The sequence below is a fragment of the Nestor notabilis genome, unplaced genomic scaffold (genome assembly GCF_000696875.1).
Source record: "Nestor notabilis isolate BGI_N333 unplaced genomic scaffold, ASM69687v1 scaffold5962, whole genome shotgun sequence".
Lineage (NCBI taxonomy): Eukaryota > Metazoa > Chordata > Aves > Psittaciformes > Psittacidae > Nestor > Nestor notabilis.
Window position 1 is genome coordinate 1 of NW_009916861.1, and position 19519 is coordinate 19519.

General features: G+C 50.7%; 1 protein-coding gene across 1 annotated transcript in view; it reads right to left on the reverse strand.

The window, feature by feature from the left end:
* Positions 1-210: 210 nt before the first annotated feature.
* Positions 211-19519, reverse strand: part of STAB1 (stabilin 1) — a gene marked incomplete at its 3' end in the record, with an annotated part of 60013 nt that continues 40704 nt past the window's right edge. Inside the window, exons 36-63 of the mRNA XM_010024781.1 lie at positions 17733-17928; positions 17177-17272; positions 16076-16121; positions 15487-15566; positions 14457-14582; positions 13629-13702; positions 13204-13278; positions 12523-12642; positions 11452-11499; positions 11242-11325; positions 10227-10373; positions 9922-10059; positions 9203-9262; positions 8921-9097; positions 8334-8420; positions 7707-7853; positions 7467-7532; positions 6704-6929; positions 5885-6034; positions 4987-5091; positions 4448-4555; positions 4074-4267; positions 3239-3383; positions 1866-1999; positions 1403-1568; positions 1084-1190; positions 734-853; positions 211-349 (exon numbers count right to left, since the gene is read on the reverse strand). Coding sequence (XP_010023083.1) covers positions 211-349; positions 734-853; positions 1084-1190; positions 1403-1568; positions 1866-1999; positions 3239-3383; positions 4074-4267; positions 4448-4555; positions 4987-5091; positions 5885-6034; positions 6704-6929; positions 7467-7532; positions 7707-7853; positions 8334-8420; positions 8921-9097; positions 9203-9262; positions 9922-10059; positions 10227-10373; positions 11242-11325; positions 11452-11499; positions 12523-12642; positions 13204-13278; positions 13629-13702; positions 14457-14582; positions 15487-15566; positions 16076-16121; positions 17177-17272; positions 17733-17928 — 3361 coding nt within the window. The remainder of the gene's footprint in view (positions 350-733; positions 854-1083; positions 1191-1402; positions 1569-1865; positions 2000-3238; positions 3384-4073; positions 4268-4447; positions 4556-4986; positions 5092-5884; positions 6035-6703; positions 6930-7466; positions 7533-7706; positions 7854-8333; positions 8421-8920; positions 9098-9202; positions 9263-9921; positions 10060-10226; positions 10374-11241; positions 11326-11451; positions 11500-12522; positions 12643-13203; positions 13279-13628; positions 13703-14456; positions 14583-15486; positions 15567-16075; positions 16122-17176; positions 17273-17732; positions 17929-19519) is intronic.

Consider the following 19519-nt stretch of genomic DNA (forward strand, 5'->3'; position numbering starts at 1 on the left):
AATTGCATGAATGATGCCGTTGAATGCTACGATGTCCCACTCCACAATCATCGTGTTATTGATTCCCTTGGCGTCCTGCAGTACAGAACACAGACACGTCACCCGACCAGAAAGCCTCCCCATTGTTCTCTGCCTCAAAAGAGACGTGGTGAAAACTTGTGGGGTTTTCTTTGACCTCTGTGGAGGTTAAACCTACTGAGTGCTCTGTACCGTTGCCCACTGGGAGGTCTGATACTTGGAGGTCATATCCTGACTGGGACGGGATGATGGTGCCCGTCGTGAGGTTGAAGCTGAAGAGGACGACATTGCTGGAGGACACATGGAGCTTCAGTTCTTCCCCTGTCAGTGTCTGAAAAAGCAACAGGGAGGAGCAGGGCTGAGAAACAGCTGAGCTGGCTCCCACCCCTCCCCTGTGTGCAGCCTCCTCCTGGCCTGAGCCCCAACATGCTCCACGGCCACAAGACAGCTCAATTCATGGGCAACATGGCATGAAACTACTCTGCAGAGAAGGGGAGATTGCCATCCTTTGAAACAGCCAAAGCTCAACTGGCAAAGGCTCTGAACAACCTGACCTAAACAGCTCTTCTGAGCGAGAGGTTGGACTAGAGACCTCCAGCGGTCCCCTCTGGTTTAAATACCTCCTTCCCCAGATTTCACATCACCATTTTGCCAGCCTTGGGGGACTCCTGCTCTCCATGCCCCCTTGAGCAGCTGCTCACCCCTTCTGACTTACTTTGTTGTCTGCAAAGCCAGAATTCAGGGGGACAAAGAGAGTTTTGGGAGCAGAGTCATCAGACAAATAGATGAAAAAATCCAGTCCTTCTTCTGTGTCATTGGCAAAATCGAGCAACATCTGGAAAAGATGGGACATATTCCCATCAGCACGTTGCCGGCAGAGCAGTGCTATCACCTTCCCCAGCCCAGGAAACATCCCCCAGCCCCGGAAAGCAAACACCTCTGTGTTTGTACTCTCCTCCTCTCGCACACAGACTAAACCACCACTTCTCCCTGCTACAGCCAATCCCTCCATCTGCCTTGTTCCCGGCTGCTGGCATTCTGAGACACCAGGGGAGCGTCACTCACGGAATAGAAGGTGGAGAAGCGAGTGTTGTCCGCGAGCACGTCAGGGAGTTTTCCGCTGCACCAGTACCCATCACCCACAAACCCATCACGGCAGGTGCAAGTCAGATCTGCACAGGAACACCAGGATGTGACTTGACTCACCAAACCCATGGGCCTCTCCCTTGACTTCTGGATACCCCTCAGCATGTTCCCTCCCACCACAGGCATGAGGAGAGGGTGACGTGCCCCCCTGGCCAGAGGGCAGATCTCTGCCTGCTGCCCCGACACTCCTCTTGTGCTCCACAGGATCATCCCCAGGAAACGTGTTTGTGCCACTCACCCTTCTCCCGGTAGCAGAACGCATCCCAGGTCTCACTCAGGTTGCTCCGGGAGCCATAGTCCACGATGCCCACGCGGTTAGCCCCACAGCTGGGGTTGGGGTAGGCCGTGGGGTACCCAGCTGTGCCGTTGTCCAACCAGCCCACCAAGCACAGATGGAATCCCATCTAGCAGAGGAAAATGAATGATTAGATTAAAAATAGCATCTCCGGCCCAGGTTTTCTGCCCTGATGCACACTCCCATTGTGTAGCCTTATCCAACATCCTCCCAACACCTGAAGGGTTTAAGCACTGCCAGAGCTCTCATCCCAGTGTGACTGGCAAGAGCCACCAGCCCTCCTGGCTTCATGGATGTAAACAGCGCAAACAGAGCCTGGTTGGGAGGATGAAGGGTCACCCACCCACCTGCACGTCCACAAGGCAATGCAGCCAGCCCATGCCCAACCTGTGCACCCTGTCCTGACCTGCTGGGCTGCCGAGAGCTGCCGGAAAGTGGCCAGGGAAGCACCTTCCGCAGCACAGGCCTCCCGAGCCTGCTCGTACGTGAAGTCATACTTTTTCCGGGGTGACTGCAGATGAAACACACCCATGGTCTTATCTGCAAAATACCAAGAGAGTATCAGTACAGTACAGTACATTACAGAGAGTGAGCAGCTCCCTGGGGCAGTCACCTGGGTCCCCTGTGTGAGCACGGACAGCACTGCCAATGGAGTGCTTTGCAGGCCTCCCGAGCCTGCTCGTACGTGAAGTCATACTTTTTCCGGGGTGACTGCAGATGAAACACACCCATGGTCTTATCTGCAAAATACCAAGAGAGTATCAGTACAGTACAGTACATTACAGAGAGTGAGCAGCTCCCTGGGGCAGTCACCTGGGTCCCCTGTGTGAGCACGGACAGCACTGCCAATGGAGTGCTTTGTGCTGCATGGGAGGGTGGGATGTGGTTCATGCTCAAGTGAGGGTGAGGTGGGATGCAGCACAGCTTCCTCTGAGCCTTCCACAAGGGACTCAGTGCTTACTGGCAGTGTAATCCCACTAGAGGCCACCTCACGCATCACAGGAGAGCAGTCAAGGATGGCTTGTCCTCCCCATATAACATTTAGTGGAAAAGGTGAACGTGAAAACCAGACCAAGTGTCCTGGGTTCAGCTGTAACAGTTAATCTTCTCCTTCTTAGTAGCTGGTACAGTGCTGTGGTTTTGACTTTAGTCTGAGAACAATGCTGATAACATCCATGTTTTTAGTTGTTGCTAAGTAATTGTTGCTTACCCCAATCAAGGACTTTCTCAGTCTCATGCTCTGCCAGGGAAGAGGGGAAGCCGGTTGGAAGCAGAGGCAGGACACCTGACCCAAACTGGCCAAAGGGGTATTCCATACCACAGCACGTCATGCCCAGTATATAAACTGAGGGGAGTCACCCGGAAGGCCCAGATCGCTGCTCGGGTCGGGCTGGGTATCGGTCGGAGGCTGGTGAGTAATTGTATCCTCTCCCCTTGTTATTTCCTCTATCATTATTATCATTGGTGGTAGCAGTCGTGGTTTTGTATTATGCCGTAGTTACTGGAGAGCTGTTATCTCAACCCGTGGGAGTTACATTCTTTTGATTCTCCTCCCCGTCCCTCTGGGAATAGGGTGAGAAGAAGTGGGGGGAGTGAGTGAACGGCTGCGTGGTTCTGAGTTACCAGCTGGGCTTAAAGAGATAGATAAGTCCCTGGCCTCTTGGCCATCCTGCCCTCCAGCTCTCCTGAGGGGTGCCCCAGCTGGGAAGTAAAGGATGAGGGAGTGTGATCTCTCCATGGAACATCATCCCTGGCACTGCCACAGTTGAACACACTCACCATGGAAGTGCAGGTCAGTGCAAATGGCCTCCCGATGGCACTGCCCATTGTCTTCCAGGCACCGGTCCGTGGGGGGCATGGCCTCCTCCAGGCACTGGATCCCGTCACCAACGTAGCCCTGCTTGCACTCGCAGCGCCGCTCGTTCTGCAGCACAAAGGAAGGAGGGCATTTGTGTGAGTGCGATCACCCAGATGGCAGCTGGGGATCCTTGTATCCCTGTGAAGACGGGGATGAGCCTTCAGAATGCCTCTACAACCTGCTGTGACTATGACAGAGCTATGAAAGGCCACATGGCCTCTGTTCTACCTCCACATCCAACCGCCCACAAACCAAAAAACATCACATTGAATGAATCCCTGTCACATGCTGTTTGAAAGAGAGCTGAGCTTCAAGGTATGTGGCTCATGATTCTGCACATCATGCACCCAGTCCCATCTTCTGGCCTGCAGTGAGCGGCTCTGGTTCCTCTGCAAAAATGGCCAGCATCACCCTTGGAGGACCATCCTTGAGCCCCCAGAACAGTCCAAAAATGCTACAACTGACATAGCTTATTCCCCTCAGACAGAGGAATGGGGGAAAATGGCCTCAGCATAACATCATCAGGACCATCACAACAGCCAGGCAGCAGGACAAGGCATGGCCCCTGCCTGGAGGTAAGGACCTGCAGGATGAGCACAACAGCTGAGGGGACCGGAGAGGCCTGGAGACCACAGTAACAAGGGATGCTGTCACATTGCTGTCCTCCAGGAGCATGAAGCATCCCACCGCAGCCTCAGGGGCTGTTCTCCCAGGCACGCAGCCCTCCCTGTGAAGGGACGGATGGGCTGTACTCACCGGGCCGGTGCTGATGCAGTTGGCGTGCTGGCTGCAGTCCCCGTTCCTGCCGTCCGCGCACCGGTCTAGGGGGTCGCAGACGAAGCCGTCGCCTCCGTACCCAGGAGCACAGGCACAGGAGACGTTCACACCAACCTGCGTGCACTGTGCGTGCCTGGCACACCCCCCATTGTCCTGGCTGCACATGTCGATCACTGCAGGGATAGAAGAATTAGCTTAACTAAAACACCTTGCCAAGTGTCCTGATGGTCAGTGTGTCTGTCACACAACACCAGGTTGCCAATAGGAAATGGTCACCTGCTGCCTTGCAGTGTTGTCTGCTTTCCCCTCTGCTCACCATCCCTCCAGCCCAGCCCCTCGTGGCTCGCCCTTACCTGAGCACATCCTCCCATCACCCTCATAGTGCAGGTTGCATTCACAGAGGTTGTTGTCACGGCAGACGGCCTGGGGGTGGCATGGCGGGGAGCAGGAGGGCGTCATGACTGAACACAGAACACACACAGGCCAGAATGATCTAAGGGCTTGTACACAGGCATGGCTGCCATCACCAGCCTCTGCCCCAGGCCACCTGCACCACGTTCCCCCCTCTTTACCCCTGTGCTTTTCTGCAGATGCCTTGCCCAAATGCAGAGGACTGTTCCTTCACATACACTTGAGGCTTTCATCTCACCCTTAAGGTCTTCTAGGAGCACAGGGGTTTGTTCATGATCAAGTGGAGCTTTCCTCCTCCTCACCACCCCAACCCTTGTGAAATTCAACAGCATGAACCAGATCTCAGGATGAGCCCTGCAACCGAGAGCTCCTTTTTGGAGATATTTCTGACCAGCTGCTTGAACAATCCAGCTACTAGTAAAGCAGCCATAGGGCACTGGGTCCCAGGGAACAGCAGGTGGTGGGGGTTGGCAGCCCTCACCTAGCCTGGTTTCACAGTGGTCTCCAGTCCAGCCCTCGGCACAGAAGCAGAAGCCATCACCATGCAGTCCTCCATTGCACACGCCGTTCTCAGTGCAGTTACACTCTGAGGAATGGAGAAAAACACTGTCCCTTGGTGGCAGCAAAAGGCCACGCTCAGGCCATGGCGCAGCCACATGGCAGAGATGTGGCTTGTGTGGGCAGTTCCTGCCCTGGTCCCCTGCCCCTGCAACTTGCACCCTTCAGGGAGGAGGGGAACCCTCTTTGCACCCACAAATCCCCATCATTCCCCTCCCCTGGGCATTTCTAGAGATGTATTTTTCACTCTCAGTCCCTCCAAAGCCATCAAAAACATTCCTGGAGATCCAGTAAGGCCCGGCTTGGGGTGGAAGGATGGGGGGGCTCCATTTTCCTTCCCTTTGCATCCCCCGGCTCCCAGGTCCCTGCTGAGCATGTCCCAGGAGATGCTCTTTCTGTACAGGGTTCATCACAACTTCAGGCTTTGTCCCCCAGCTCAAAATACATCTTAATACTTTCTGCCAGATCAGGGCTCTCAGCTGTGCTTTGACAAACAAGAGGCCCCCCAAATGGCCTCAGCATGGAGGTGAGTCCATTGGCATCATGGCCGCACTGGCGACAGCTCCTGGCACGTGCCATCCAGCCTTCTCAGACTACAGCTGGACTAATGGCTGTCCAGCCGAGAAGGAACCCATGGAGGATGTTCCCAGCCCCACAGGTCTGACCCGAGTGCTGTGAGGACCAATGTGCATGTGGCAGCACTGATTTCCATGCTGTAAGAGGTCAACCCAGCACCTGACCCCTCTCCAAGTAGCACCACGTGACACAGCCACCTCTGAGCAAACCCTCTGTGCCGCTGCCACCCTGCAGCTCGCCCTTACCTCGGCAGTCTGGTCCATATCTGCCCGGAGCACAGAGCTCGCAGCTGGTCCCGATGAAGGCCTGGCTGCAGTTGCATCGCCCCGAGCCACCGATTTTGTCATGGCAGGTGCCACGGTTACTGCACGGTGCCTCCAGCCCTCCTGGGCATGCTGCAAACGGGACACCTTAGTGAGGCTGTGTGACAAAGTGGCCCTGTGCTGGAGGGGAGCCATTCACTGCCCCTGTGCAGAGCCTGCACACCAGCTGCCACGTGAGCTGCTGCTTATGGGGTCCTTGGCCACAGAGCCTGCTCTGCTCCCCATTCACTCTGGGGAGTGAATGCTGGGGACACCCCATGACAATAAACCTCAAGGACAGGGGCATGAGGGGCAAAACTGGCCTAACTTCCAGCCTGGGAAGACCCTCTGGTGCAATTTGCTGAGTCTGTGCTGGCTCACCCCATGATGAGGGTGAGACCTTATCATGAGGTGACAGCTGGGATAAGACCCCATGGTCTGGCAGCAGACTCATCCAAGGAGTGAAAGGTGCCCATGCACAAAGCACAGAGGGCAGATGTCAGGGAATGGTTGAGCATCTGCAACATCCAGGGGTGAGTGACAGGTCTGACAGCCACCCCCAGCAGCCCTGTGCCCTAGGCTCACCATGGCGCTCTCCCAGGGAACCGTTCCCTGTGCCCTCTACAGACTAGGGCTCCATGCCTGGGGTTTTGCCCAGCCTTCTCCAGGAAACACAGTCATGGATGCCAGATGTGCTGAACCATTAATCACCTTCCCACGAGAGAAAGGGCTGGGGTGGGAAAGGGTCATGTGGCTCCTTACCCCGACATTCACGGCCATAGTGGTTTGCACAGCACTGAGGGACCCACTGGGTGGAAATGCAGCTCCTCTTGCAGCCGTGTTTCAGAAGCCCCCTGGAAGAGAAGTGTCTTCTGAAGGGTTCCCACGGGGAGGGTGGCCAGGACGGCCGCAACAGGGAGTTGTGATGAAACAGAAAGGTGTTTCTCAACAGCTGGTTGCCGTTATACAAGCAGCGCCTCGTTTCCCCCTGTGAGGAAACAGGCAAAACACAGAGTTTGCCACATTGGTCATTGATATCTCACCTTGACTTTTCCTGTGCCACTCATTCAGCCTTATGACAAGTAACAGAGTCTTCCTAACATGTGATGGGGCTGGTGACATAGGAGCCACAGTGTACCTCAGGGACATGTCAGAAACCCAGCAGAGAGGGACACCAGCTGATGCAGTGAGAGTGGGGTACAACCGCTACCCGCCAAGGCTGCTCACCATCTCATCTCTGGCCCATCTCCAGAGGCCAGGGTAAGCTCTTTTGCTATAAAGCACTCAGAGAAGCCGCCAGTGCTGCTGCAGGGACCCCTGTACTGCTGTCACCCATATAGGGATTGACCAAGCAAAGAGCATCGGAGCCTCTGACACCATGCAGCTTAGCCCAGCTCTTGCCCTACAGGACCATGTGACTAGGGGCAAGGTAAGCCTTCATTTAGCTGTTAAAGCACAAGGGGTGTGTGGGTAATGTCATCAGCCCTGTAAGAGGCCTTCTTGTTGACAAAGCTGTAAGCTTTACCCGTTGAATGGAGCCAGCAGGGCAGGGTGGCTCGAAGCCACAGAGTCCACAGCTCTCCATAGATCCCTGTGAAGGGAAGAAAGAAACCTCACAGCAACTTGGTATGTGCTCCTGCATCTCTTGGCTGCTTGGAGCTTTGCCAAGGAAGAGCAGCAATCCCCCTTCCCCAACATCCCCCTTCCCAGGCATGGAGCTCAAGAGGTGGCACAGATCCTCACTGGCCTCATCACAAGTGCTCACCTGCAGCTCAACAGAGATGAACTCATCACACCGAGATCCCAGATCTGGTGGTTCCAACAGCCTATCAATGCCATAAGCAATGCCTGCATTGAATTCCATGTGCCTCTGGATGATAGTGGCATCACCGTTCCCCACCAGAAGCTCTCCCTGTCACAGGAAGAAAGCAACTTGTGATCCTGGCACATCTTACATCCTGGCTGCACTACCCAAAGTTGCCCTTTTGGCTGCCATGACACCTCAATCACCCTAAGAACTCTCCAAAGTCTCTGTGCTTACGTCCTTAACCACCCTTCCTGACTGCCACTTTTGATGGCCATCTCTCCTAAGAAATGGTCTTTGTCCAGGCAACACATGCTCTGTAAAGGTCACAGCATCACACAATTGACTTTGCAACCTGGTCGTCATTAAGTGCATGTGCTGGTTACACACTTCCCTGGCAGCTGGCCACAGAGTCTCAAGCTTCTTTACAGGCTCAGCTGTAGCCAGGGAAATGGGGTGTCTCAGCCTGCAAGCACCCAATTCTGTTCACTTTCTGCCAGTGACCAACTTGGACCATCAGTTGCCATGTGGCTATGCCCAGGGACACCTGCTCAGTGGAAAGCCAAGCCCAGCATTGTCATCACTCACCACATGGATTTTGCTGCAGCTGAATGAGATGGTGGAGCCATGCATGGTCCGTATGGATTCAATCTGGGGCACGTTACCAGCAACAATCTAAGAGGGAGAAACAAGAATGTGAAGGGAGAGATGCAAAAACTGGCAGTTCCCTACTGAAGACACGGGTCAACAGCCACACTGACAGTGGGGTAACGTGGCAGCACATGAAGCCATTGTGGGTAGAACAGTCTAACTATGCTGCGTTAGTCCAAGATTCCTGAATAGTGAGAGACCAGAGTGCATAATCAGGGCCTGGTTTTGCTCAGAGGAACTCTTCCCTTGTTCATTACCCCTGTAGACAACAGCCTGTCTGTGAGCCTTGGGCTGACAGTCTGGTGGTGATGTTGCCTCCCCAAGAAGTTGAAGACATAAGGCTTCAGCTAAGCCATGCTGCACCAGGGGTTCATGATGAAGCAATAGTTACTTTGGATCCTTTCAAGACAACTAATATGCTGCACGTTCTAAAGCAGGAAAATATTTGGTAAGATTGCTCTGGCACAACCATAGGCACTACATGTGGCCTGGGGAGGTATAAGCCTGTTTGCTGTTCCATTTACCTTTGTGTCCCTGACCATGTGTGCTTTGAGGTAGGATGCCAACACGTCCCGATGCTCTCTGCGGTACAGCCACTTCTGCCTTTTCTCTGAGAGGGCATTAAATGCAGCATTTGTGGGCCACAGCATGGTGAAGGGTCTGTGCAGGGGGTCACTAATGAGTGGCAGCAGCTCCGCTTCCTGTCCGAGATAAGAGGGAATACAAAGAAAAAGCCACAAGCCCAAACTGAACATGCCCATGTACACACCACCTCCCCACAGAGCAGCAGGGGTCAGGCTGCTCACCTGCAGCAGCTTGCTGTAAATGGTGTACCCAAAGGCCTCTGCCACTTCCGTGATGTTTTGCTGCAGAGGGAAGAAAGCAAACAACTGTCACTAAGACATCCCTCTCCAGGAGCTGAGCAGCAATGCAGGGGAGAAACCAGATGGTTAACAAGTACAGTAGCTAAGTACAAGTTTATCTCTGTTATCATCATGCTGGTGGATTTGGCCTGCTGGGTGCTCTCAAAGCCACCTATTTTCTCATTCATCCCAGGTAGACGCTGCTATGGCAGAAGCTGGGATGAATTTCAGCACTGTTGTGTTGTAAAGAAAGCGTATTATCTTCTGCAAAACACAGGATCTGTAAGCTCCTAGTGCTTGCTGGAGGAGTATTGGAGCCATTGGCAATCTCACACTCCAATCTGCTCTGTGCTGGAAAAGGAGTGGCACTGGACACAATCTGCCTGCCTACATCCAGTATTGTTACTTTCTGGTGATGGACAAGGCTCCTTCTGTCTCATATCGGGCTATGCCACAAATGCTGTCATCTTCATGAGCCAAACCCGTGCCCTCAGAAAAACCCTACACAGCTAGGAACAGGGAGGAAGAGCAACCCATGTGGTCTTGGGATAAGGGCTTATCAGGGACAGCACTATCAGAGCTGTTGGGACGAAGACCCTAGTTGGGACAAGGACCCTGTCCTCACCACAGCAGCTATCACACAGTCACTGCTTCAGCCTTACCCGTGAGGTCTTTGAGGAAATGTTACGGTCCACCAGGTCACTTGGAATGAGGATCTTGTTGATGAAATGAATGACCCCATTCATGCCAACGATGTCACTCACAACTACTTTGGCTTCCTCATTGAGATAGATGCTATTCTGAGAGAGAAGGGATACGATGAGGTATCCACACCCATGGCACTGCCCTGTGAGCTGTCTGTGGGCCCTAGGCAAGTCACCTGCCACAACCACAGTGGCCTTCAAATGACAGCAGAAGTGACATCCTGGCAAGTGGGCCAGGAAAGGGAATTGTGGCAGAGAACTACCTCTTTCACTGTGATCTTCATTTTGTGGCCAGATAAAGATGTAAGAGACTCCTGGGCTTCCAGGTCACTGGACAGCAATTTCCGGCAACCCACCATGTGGTAGCGAAGCAGGTCCCGGAGAAGACCTCTGCTCCTCCACTCCTCAAACTGCAGACAGAAAACAACAGTGAGATCACACCAGAGACACTTTGCCTTGCAGAGGAGACCCCAGACCTGATGAGGGAGACTGAATTGCCCAAGCCCCCTATGACCCATCCCTGCAGGAAAGCTAGTCCCCCCAAAACATGGTGAATGCACAAAATCATATGAAAGCTTTGGGAAATTTCAACCAGCTCAACAAAACCAGCATTCAGGTCCCTTGATGGAGGACAAATGACCTCACTGGCTTGAGGAAGTGATGCCTGGGAACTGGGAACTGTTCCTTTATTGAGTGTATGGTGGGCCCACGAGAAAAAGGTTGGGACTAGTAATGTGAAGCTGCACAATAGGACTTGTGATGTCAAAAAACTGTTAGTTAAAAAACTGGTTTACAGAGTCATGAATAAGGATCTCTCCTTCCTCAGGTTTCCACTTGCCCCAAACATCCCACTTTTTGGGACTAGAAGGAAGGGACCAATGAAAGTGGAATGGCAGGGCCTGAGGCAAAGAGAAGGAATAAGAGGTCTTCGTCACAGATGCCTTGAAGCCTTGCTATTGCCAGCCCCTAACAGCCATGGTCAACAAAAGTCACCATGCGTCACTGGTTTGGCACAGTGCCTCCAAGGACCCTGAGACAGGGTCTCCAGTAAGGGTCTCCTTACAACAGGGGCCATATCCACCCGTGCCTCAACTGTCTCTGCAGTGAGCTGGTCTCCAAACCTCTGCTCTTACAGTGATGGAGAACGGGAGGTGCCTTTCACCCTCTCCAGTGCAGCCCCTTTGCTTCAATTCACCAGGCAGAACAGCCCCTGAGGGGACACTGCCACAACTGGAGCTTGCCAAACACATACAGTGCTTGGGATGGAAGGATACTTACTGTTGTGCTGTTTCCTATGAAATCTGTCCGTGGGACGAAGACTGTGAAAGGCCCTGCCCCACTGAGCTCCTTGATGTTTTCTGCCTGTGGTAGAACAGCATTCACGGGAAGGGAAACAGAAAATACAGTTCCAGTTAGCAAGACCCTTTGCAGATAACCCTAAGTGTGATTTACTACACAGAGACAAAAACAAAGCTGTTTATCACCAACCAGTATCATCTTAAAGAACACGGATGCATCTTCAATGCTTCCAAGCTCCTTAAACAAAGAGAAACAACCGGTGTTAGCAGAGTCCCTTCTACTTGCTCCTCACCAGGCAGCATGGTGACCTGCTCCCTCCACTCCAGATTACTCTCCCACCCCAATGAGACACCACCTCTCCTGACAGAACGCAGTGATCTTTCCCTCCCTCCCTTGCTAGCACTGTGGGCATGGATGACATGGATGTTACAAAGCAGGCAGTGACCTCTGTCTGACCATTCATACTGCAGGTGCTGCGGGATGAAGTGGACAAAGAGATGAAAGTTGGCTGCTTCTGTAACAGCTGTCTCATGGGTTTAACTGACCCTGTGCTCATGGCACACGTCCAGTGCTTCACAAAATCTCTGCTTTACCCTCACTGTGCTGCCACTATCAGATCTGGGATGCTGTCCAGAGTGGCAGACATAGGAATGGCAGGGCAAATTCCCTCTCCTGACCACACTAGCTTTCAGTAAAAGCAGAAGCGCAGAACTGAGTCCATATCTTTTCTCCTGGCTCTGCTGTGGGGATGACAGTTCTATTTGTCACTACCAGAAAAGGTCACCAGTTTGCCCAAGGATAGCTTTATATCTGCAACAGAGCTGGAGACTGCCCTCCAGACTGGGTCCCAAGGCCTGGCATGGCCAGAGGGGACCTGTCCTGATCCCACAGACTGGGAGAAGTTGGTTCCTTTGGGGGAAAAAAAAAATAAAAATGACTCCCATTTGCTTATAACATTAAGAAAAGAGCACCCTGGAGGTATGGCCAAGGATGATGGCAGAGCAGCACAGTGTTCACATCATGTCACAACTCCCTTTGGAGCAAAGTCGCTTTACTGTGATTCTCTCACACAGCTGGCACACCAAATACTCCTATGATTTACGGACAGTTTGCCTCAGAACACCAGTCTCCACTCCTACACCACACACATCAATACGACACTACAGATCCGTTCACCTGCAGCTTACACTTGGAGGGGAGGGAGCAGTTTGCTGCAGGGCAGGGGGCTCAAACAGACAAAATGCTGCGTGTGCTTCTCACCCGATACAATTTGCCACGGCAGGTGAAGCCATCTCCGATAGTGAGCCAAGAGCAGGAGCAGTTTCGAGTGCCAGGGCCCGTGTTCTTACAGACCCCAAACGGACTGCAGCCTCCATTGTTCTAGCAAGAAAAGCAAAAAGCTTCCAGGGAGGGACATTTACCACAATTTGAACAGCCACTTGCATGCAGGAACTGCTAACTGCATCCAGCCCAGTGGAAGGAAACCATTCCTCCCATCTCTTCAGTGCCTTAGAATAAACCTCACCAAAATCCTCAAGGGCTTTTCAGCACCAAATCCTCCCATGAAATGGACTTTTGCACCTCACCTTACAACCCAGAGTGATGATAAAACCTGTGGTTCAGAGAGACATTTTGACATGGCAGTGATGCATCACTACCAAATGGATGCAGAAAAACAAACCTGCATGTCTCCAACCCTATGTCAGAGTTTCCACACTGCTTCTCCCAAAAGATGGAGTGTCAGGTGGCCAACATAATTGCAGGTCATTGTGAGAGGCAATGGAAACCAAACAGACTAGGAAATCCCTTTGGAATGTGAAAAGGCAAGAGAGCCAGCTCTAAACAAGCAGGATAACCCTGGTGTTGCTGTTAACTGCTAGGAGAAAGGAACAATTCAAGGCTGTGGCCTTCACCTCTGCCAACAGCAAAATGCAGGCATACCTGCTCACACAAGTTGATGGGGTTGCACTGGCTCACACCATTCCCACTGTAACCAGGAAGACAGTTGCAGGCAACCTGGAGGGAGAACAGAATCTGTCTGAAACTTGGACCCAGTAAAGAAAACACACAGTGGCTGAGCTGGATGGAAAACATGTGGTATAGCACCCACTGCTACAGTCATGAATAACCATGCTCATGTCAACAACAAATAGAACTTGAGACTGCCTCCAGCCTCTGGCCAACAGAAGGCATCTGCTTTCAAGCAAACAGCAATCTTTTCATGTTCATTCCAGGTATCTTTCCTATGTGGAAGATAATAAGCACAAGGCAGTGCACTGCAATGGAAAGGATTGCCTCTAGGAGAATTACCCAGCTGTGGCAACCCCCATTATAATGTTGCCCTGAAATCCATCTTACATACTCACCTTCCTTGGGCCTGTTTTAATGCATTCTGCGTTGGTGTGGCAGCCCCCGTTGCTTTCGAGACAGAGATCGATTTCTGCAGCAAAACAACAAGGCCACATTATTGCTGAGGGCTGTTCAAAGCACCTGGGAATTGGTGATTCAAAGCGGTATTGGAAAGCAACAGGGAGGATCTTCCCAACTTGGGAATACTGAGGTGGAAAAGTGACTTGTGATATCAAAGGATTAGGGTACAACTGCAAGATCTACCCCTGCCACACGTGGTCTCTGAGTTGTGATAAATCTGCCCACAGAAAATCTCACACCTGCCTGGGTGTGCTTTAAAGGATGTGAGAGGACTGGACTCTCCCACAGCACCATCTTCATCACAGAGCACCACTGTGGGAGACTGCCCCCACCCTGTCTCTGAACCTCTCCATGACATGCATCAGGGCAAGAAAACTCCCAGGGCTCTCTTGGTTAGAGATGAAAACACTGGTCTGAGGCCATCCAGCGAGACAGATGCCCAGGGCACCATGGGATTTCTGCCCAGTTTTGTGTGGCACTGTGCTGGGACAGTGATGACCACTAATCATGGCTTGGGAAAATGGTGAGCACATGCAGTGCATGTCCATGTATGTGTGCATACACCTCAACAAAAAGTAGACAGTTGAATCAAGATCAGCTAACAATTACTTGCTTTGAAATAATCCCTGCTTGAAGAAAGTGAAGGGAGAACTGAGTTAGTCAACCCTTTAACTCAAGTTAAACTTTAACACTCTTAGTCTGAAATGCCCCTTCACATGGATGATGCCTCACTGCTATCATCAAAACATGCCCCAAGCACTCACCCATGCAGAGCGTCCCATCTCCAGCATAGCCTTCCTTACAAACACAGGTCCTCTCTCCTGGAGACACTTTAGTACACACAGCATGTATGGAGCAGCCACCATGATTGATAGTGCATGGATCTATTTCTGTAACCATAAACAAGAGCCACAGAATCAGCTCAGAGCATCTAGGAAAGATGAACTGTGACAGAATGATCTGTCTTAACACAGACCACATCATCTTACTAAAATCCCTTTGATTCTTAAGGAAACTGTGGGTTCCTTAAAGGCTTAGGGCCTCATCTGAACCTGAGAAAGGTCAGTCAAAAGCCATGCTGATCTTAAATAACCCCCTAATTAGACTAAGAGTCTTTTAGCATTGAGGACTAATGGTAAGACAAGAAAATATTCTCCTGAACCTTCAGGGTTTTTTTCTTTCCCCCCTACCCCCTCCCCCATTTTCAAACAAGAGCAATACTGAAAAGGAACTGTGATGTCTACCAGTATTTTGACTGTTAAAATTTTATCACTCTTTTTTTCTTGTCTGTTTGCTTTTGACCAGGTTTGTAGGTAGCTCTAGAGCAGTAACCTGAAATCTTACTTAATTTTGGTGCAACTGATACCTGATTTTGGCATGGACAATTAGGAGGAGCACAAAATTCTAGGGAATTGGAGCATCAATATTCAAGAGATTCATGGCCAAAACTGTTATATCTTTGCCACTCCTGCTGTGATATCAGAACTAATACAACCCATTCATGCGCATCTCTCTTCATAAACCATAAGGACTGCCGTTACACTTGCTTGCCTTTTTATCCCTCTCTTGCAGGCTCTAGCAAGATCAAGAGCATTCTGTGTAAAGCTATGGACTGGAAAACTTCTCAACCAAAGCATGGCAGAGTTCATGGTGGATGGCTGACAGGAATGGGATTTGAATGATCTCTCCTCTGGCAACACCATGTCATTTATTTCACAAACAAACCCCTTGTCTTCGTGTAGCTTCAACACATGTGTGCAAGCCTTGAATATCGCCCACACTTGCTGGACATACCTGTGCAATGGGTCCCATTCCCTGTATATCCAGCAGTGCAGAAACACATAGGTGAGGAATCTGTAGAACTATTGAGGCAGCTGAAACAAGAAAGAGAGAAATAATCACTGACAACACCTCCTGATTTGCTCAGCCAGTAGGAAACACTACCCAAGTCTGGCATATGCAAGTTATAACCACAGGAGGAACATGCCTGAAGTTGCTGTGTATTTCTTCACCAAATACTCAAGTCACACTGACCAGGGAGCTGGCATCCAGACACAAGCTTCACACCTCATACAGTGCACCCTCACCATGCCCATGTGCTTCTGCACAGTACAATGGAGATGGCTGGGTCTCAGTACCGCAAAATAGGAGACCAGATAAAGGATGGAGAAGGCAGCAAGAGGGAGTCATCATAGCCCATCAGCCTATTTAATTCCTTGATGCACCAAAGTTCCCAGAATGGAACTGAAATTTATGCATCCTTAATGAGCAGACACCTTCTGCCAGCCCTCTGAGAAGCCTAAACACAGAATCACCTCTATGTAAAACACGTACAAACACACATGGCTCTCTCAGGATGACCCAGCTCCCTGTCTGTACTTACTTGGCCATTTCATGGCAAGTGTTATTGCATAAGTCAATTTTGATTCCTGCAAAAGAAAACACAAATGTCACTTGGCATTTTCAATTTAGCACTTGCTGGGACCATTTCTGCCATCTAGAGTAAAAGACCCTGTAAACAACCTCACTGCCACACTTGTGGCGCCCTAACTGATGATGAGAAACGAGCAGTTATACTAGTTCTCCTGTCTTACGTGGAATTTACATTTTGGCACTTTACAATGGAGTAAATTCGGTGTTCTCTGTCTGATCTAACAGTTCAATTTGATCTTATCTGCATAATCTCCACACTGAATGAATGAAGGAATGAAACAAGACTGAAACCTTGTTAACCCAGATATACAGAGCCATTTGGCTTTGCCCCTTTAAAAACAAAATGATGAACTTTTTTCATGCTTTACATTTGCACTGGATAGGACAGCTCCACTAATTTCCATTTCTAAATGCCCCCAAAACATTTTACGTCGCTACAAAATCAATCTTTGTGTACAAACCTGTAACATCCCAAAGTATTTAGGAGCTCAGCTTCCTCCTCACCCCAATGGTAATCATAATCCCAAAACAACCATCTTCAACATATTACTTTGACACACAATGACAGATTTATTAAGAACTGCAGACCACCACCTGAGCTCATCTAAATAAACGAATTTGTGACCAAAACAGCAACTCAGTAGACACACTAGGGCCCTCTGGAGGCTTCAAATTAAGCCCTGCAAAGTGACAGGATTCATGATGAACCCAATCTAGCTGCGAGCTCCTCTCTCTCTCTCCCAGGGCAAAGGACTGTTCTTGAGGTGCCACAAATCTCAGTGGAGATGGAAGATGGGGATATGCTTTTCTCCATATGAATTTCATCCAAATAAGTTGAGGACTCATGTGCTGTTGGGGAAGTCACACCCTAAACACAGCTTGTGTGCAGAAATGAGCTAGCACAGTCTGATAAGCTTTTGGGGGATGCAGAGTACATGCAACAGTGGTCCCCTTGCTCTGCTAACAGAGAATTGCTATGGCAAATGAAGAGGACCATGCAGATTTCTCTGCCAAAAAGGTAATATTACACCATAGTGTAATACTCACGTACTTTCTTGGCAGGTAGGGCCCTTCCACCCTGGGAAACACTCGCAGCTCCCATCCCCTTGCAGTCCATCGTTACATATGCCGTTGTCACAGGCACATTCTGCAGGAGAAATATGAACACTCATCACTGTCAAACCAACAGGTCCCACAAGCAGTCTTTCTGCCATTTCTCTAGCTGCTCCGTTCCTATCTAATGCATCAAACTGCCATACAGAAAGTGTCACAGGAGTATTACTCTCGTTCCCTCGCTACCAGGACAAAAAGCCCAGGAACAGACCACCCACCTCTACTTTCTGTAGTTTGGGTGGCAGCAGGATGACTGGCATAGCACAGTCTGTCATGCCTTGGTTTGAGGATGAAAAACAGGGCCACTCCTCTGGCTGTCCACAAGCACTCACTCTCACTGTCCGTCTCTCAGTGGCTTGCCAGCTGCTGACCTGTCTCAGAGATCTTGGGACATTTCTTCCCTCCCACCACCCCTCCTGAGAGCTGAGACGTGGCCACTTTTCTCCCCTTGCAAGCAGAATGATAGAGACAACTGCAATAGCCACCAGTGTCACCTGATTTGCAGTCAGCTCCGTATCGGCCCACTTCACACATTTCACAGGCAGTGCCGTGGAAGCCCTCCAGGCATCGGCACTCTCCGCTGCCCTCGATGCCATCCTGGCATTCTCCATTCCCAGAGCACCACTGGCCTGGCTTCCCTGGGCACATCTCACACATGTGTCCGTAGTAGCCAGGGCAGCAGACGGACCTCTGAAGAACCAACAAGAACAAGTCAAGGTGAGCAGTCTTGTGCAGCACAAACAAGGTACAGCTTTACTGGGGAAGTTACTCTATTCCTTTAACTATGACATAGCCATAATTTCTGGCAATGCATGAAAGGACCAGATGTGTGCAGGTAGGACAGAGTGAATGCCCTAAAATGGGGTGCTCTGTTGTTTAGAGCTTTATGTAATGAATGAATTACACAGTGAATTACATAGCGTTGCCCTTAAGCACCACTAGCCATTTGGTAAAACAAACACTCACTCCTGTGCCCATCCAGTCTATCTCTTGCCTCTGTTTCTAGCGTGTCCCACCAGTAAGATACTCTCTTAGGCAGAGAAGGGCCATGCCAAAAGGTGATTTGGTTCAGCAAAAAAAAAACTTCTTTTTGCATCTACCCACAGAGGGAGGAAACCATTATGGCACTACGCTGGACAGTACAGATGAAGAGAAACACTGTCTTAAAGGAGTGCAGAAGTGCCCGGTGAGGTACAAGTGCTGACTGAAGCTCTACATGTGAGTACTGCATGTCCAACTCCTCTCTTCCTTCTCCTCCATCTCCCATTCCCACTAAACTTTCCAGGGAGATGCTTCAATACCTACAAGAGCTCAATTCACAGAAGTCTGTCTTCTACCATTTCCTGTTCAAGTGTTTTCTCCCAGCCACACATTTTCACAAAGGGCCATAACAGCTGTGAGAACTTCTGCTCCTCCCTTTGGTTCAGCTCCAATTAGTCATCAGTTATTCGGGAAGGCACATGGACAAGCAAATACCATTACTTGTGTCTCATTTCCCTTGGAAACCAGACTACAAACTTTCAACTCCTCTTCCTTTGCAGGACAAAACCCAAAGCAACAATACCAAAGCAGCAGACCACAAACCATTACTGTGCTGACATTTCACAGAATCCCAGACTGGTTTGGGTTGAGAGGGACCTTAAAACTCATCCAGTTCCAGCCACCCACCATAGGCAAGGACACCTTCCACTAGAGCAGGTTGCTCCAAGCCCCTATGTCCAACCTGGCCCTGAACACTGCCAGGGATGGGGCAGCCACAGCTTCCCTGCGCACCCTGTGCCAGGGCCCCACCACCCTTGCAGGGAAGAACTTCTGCCTAATATCTAAACTATCTAATTTCTCTACCTAAATTCAGGTTAAAGCCATTCCCCCTCATCCTGTCCCTACATGCCTTTGTAAGAAGTCCCTCTCCAGGTTTATTGTAGGCCACCTTTAGGCACTAGAAGCTGCTCAAAGGTCTCCGCAGTGACCTCTTCTCCAGGATGAAGAACCCCAACTCTTTCAGCCTATCATCATAAGAGAGGTTCGCAAGCCTTCTGATCATCTCCATGGCCTCCTCTGGAATTGCTCCAACAGCTCCATGTCCTTCTTATGTTGGGGGGTCAAGAACTGAATGCACTCCGGGTTTCCAGAAGGATCTGCTCCATGATCTTGCTGTGCACAGAGGTGACACTGGCTTGTTGTTCCCCGGGCCCTCCTTTTTCTGTGTTTAAAAATGGGGTTATGTTTCCCCTTTTCCAGACTGCAGAAACTTCACTGGACTGCCACAATTTCTCCAATA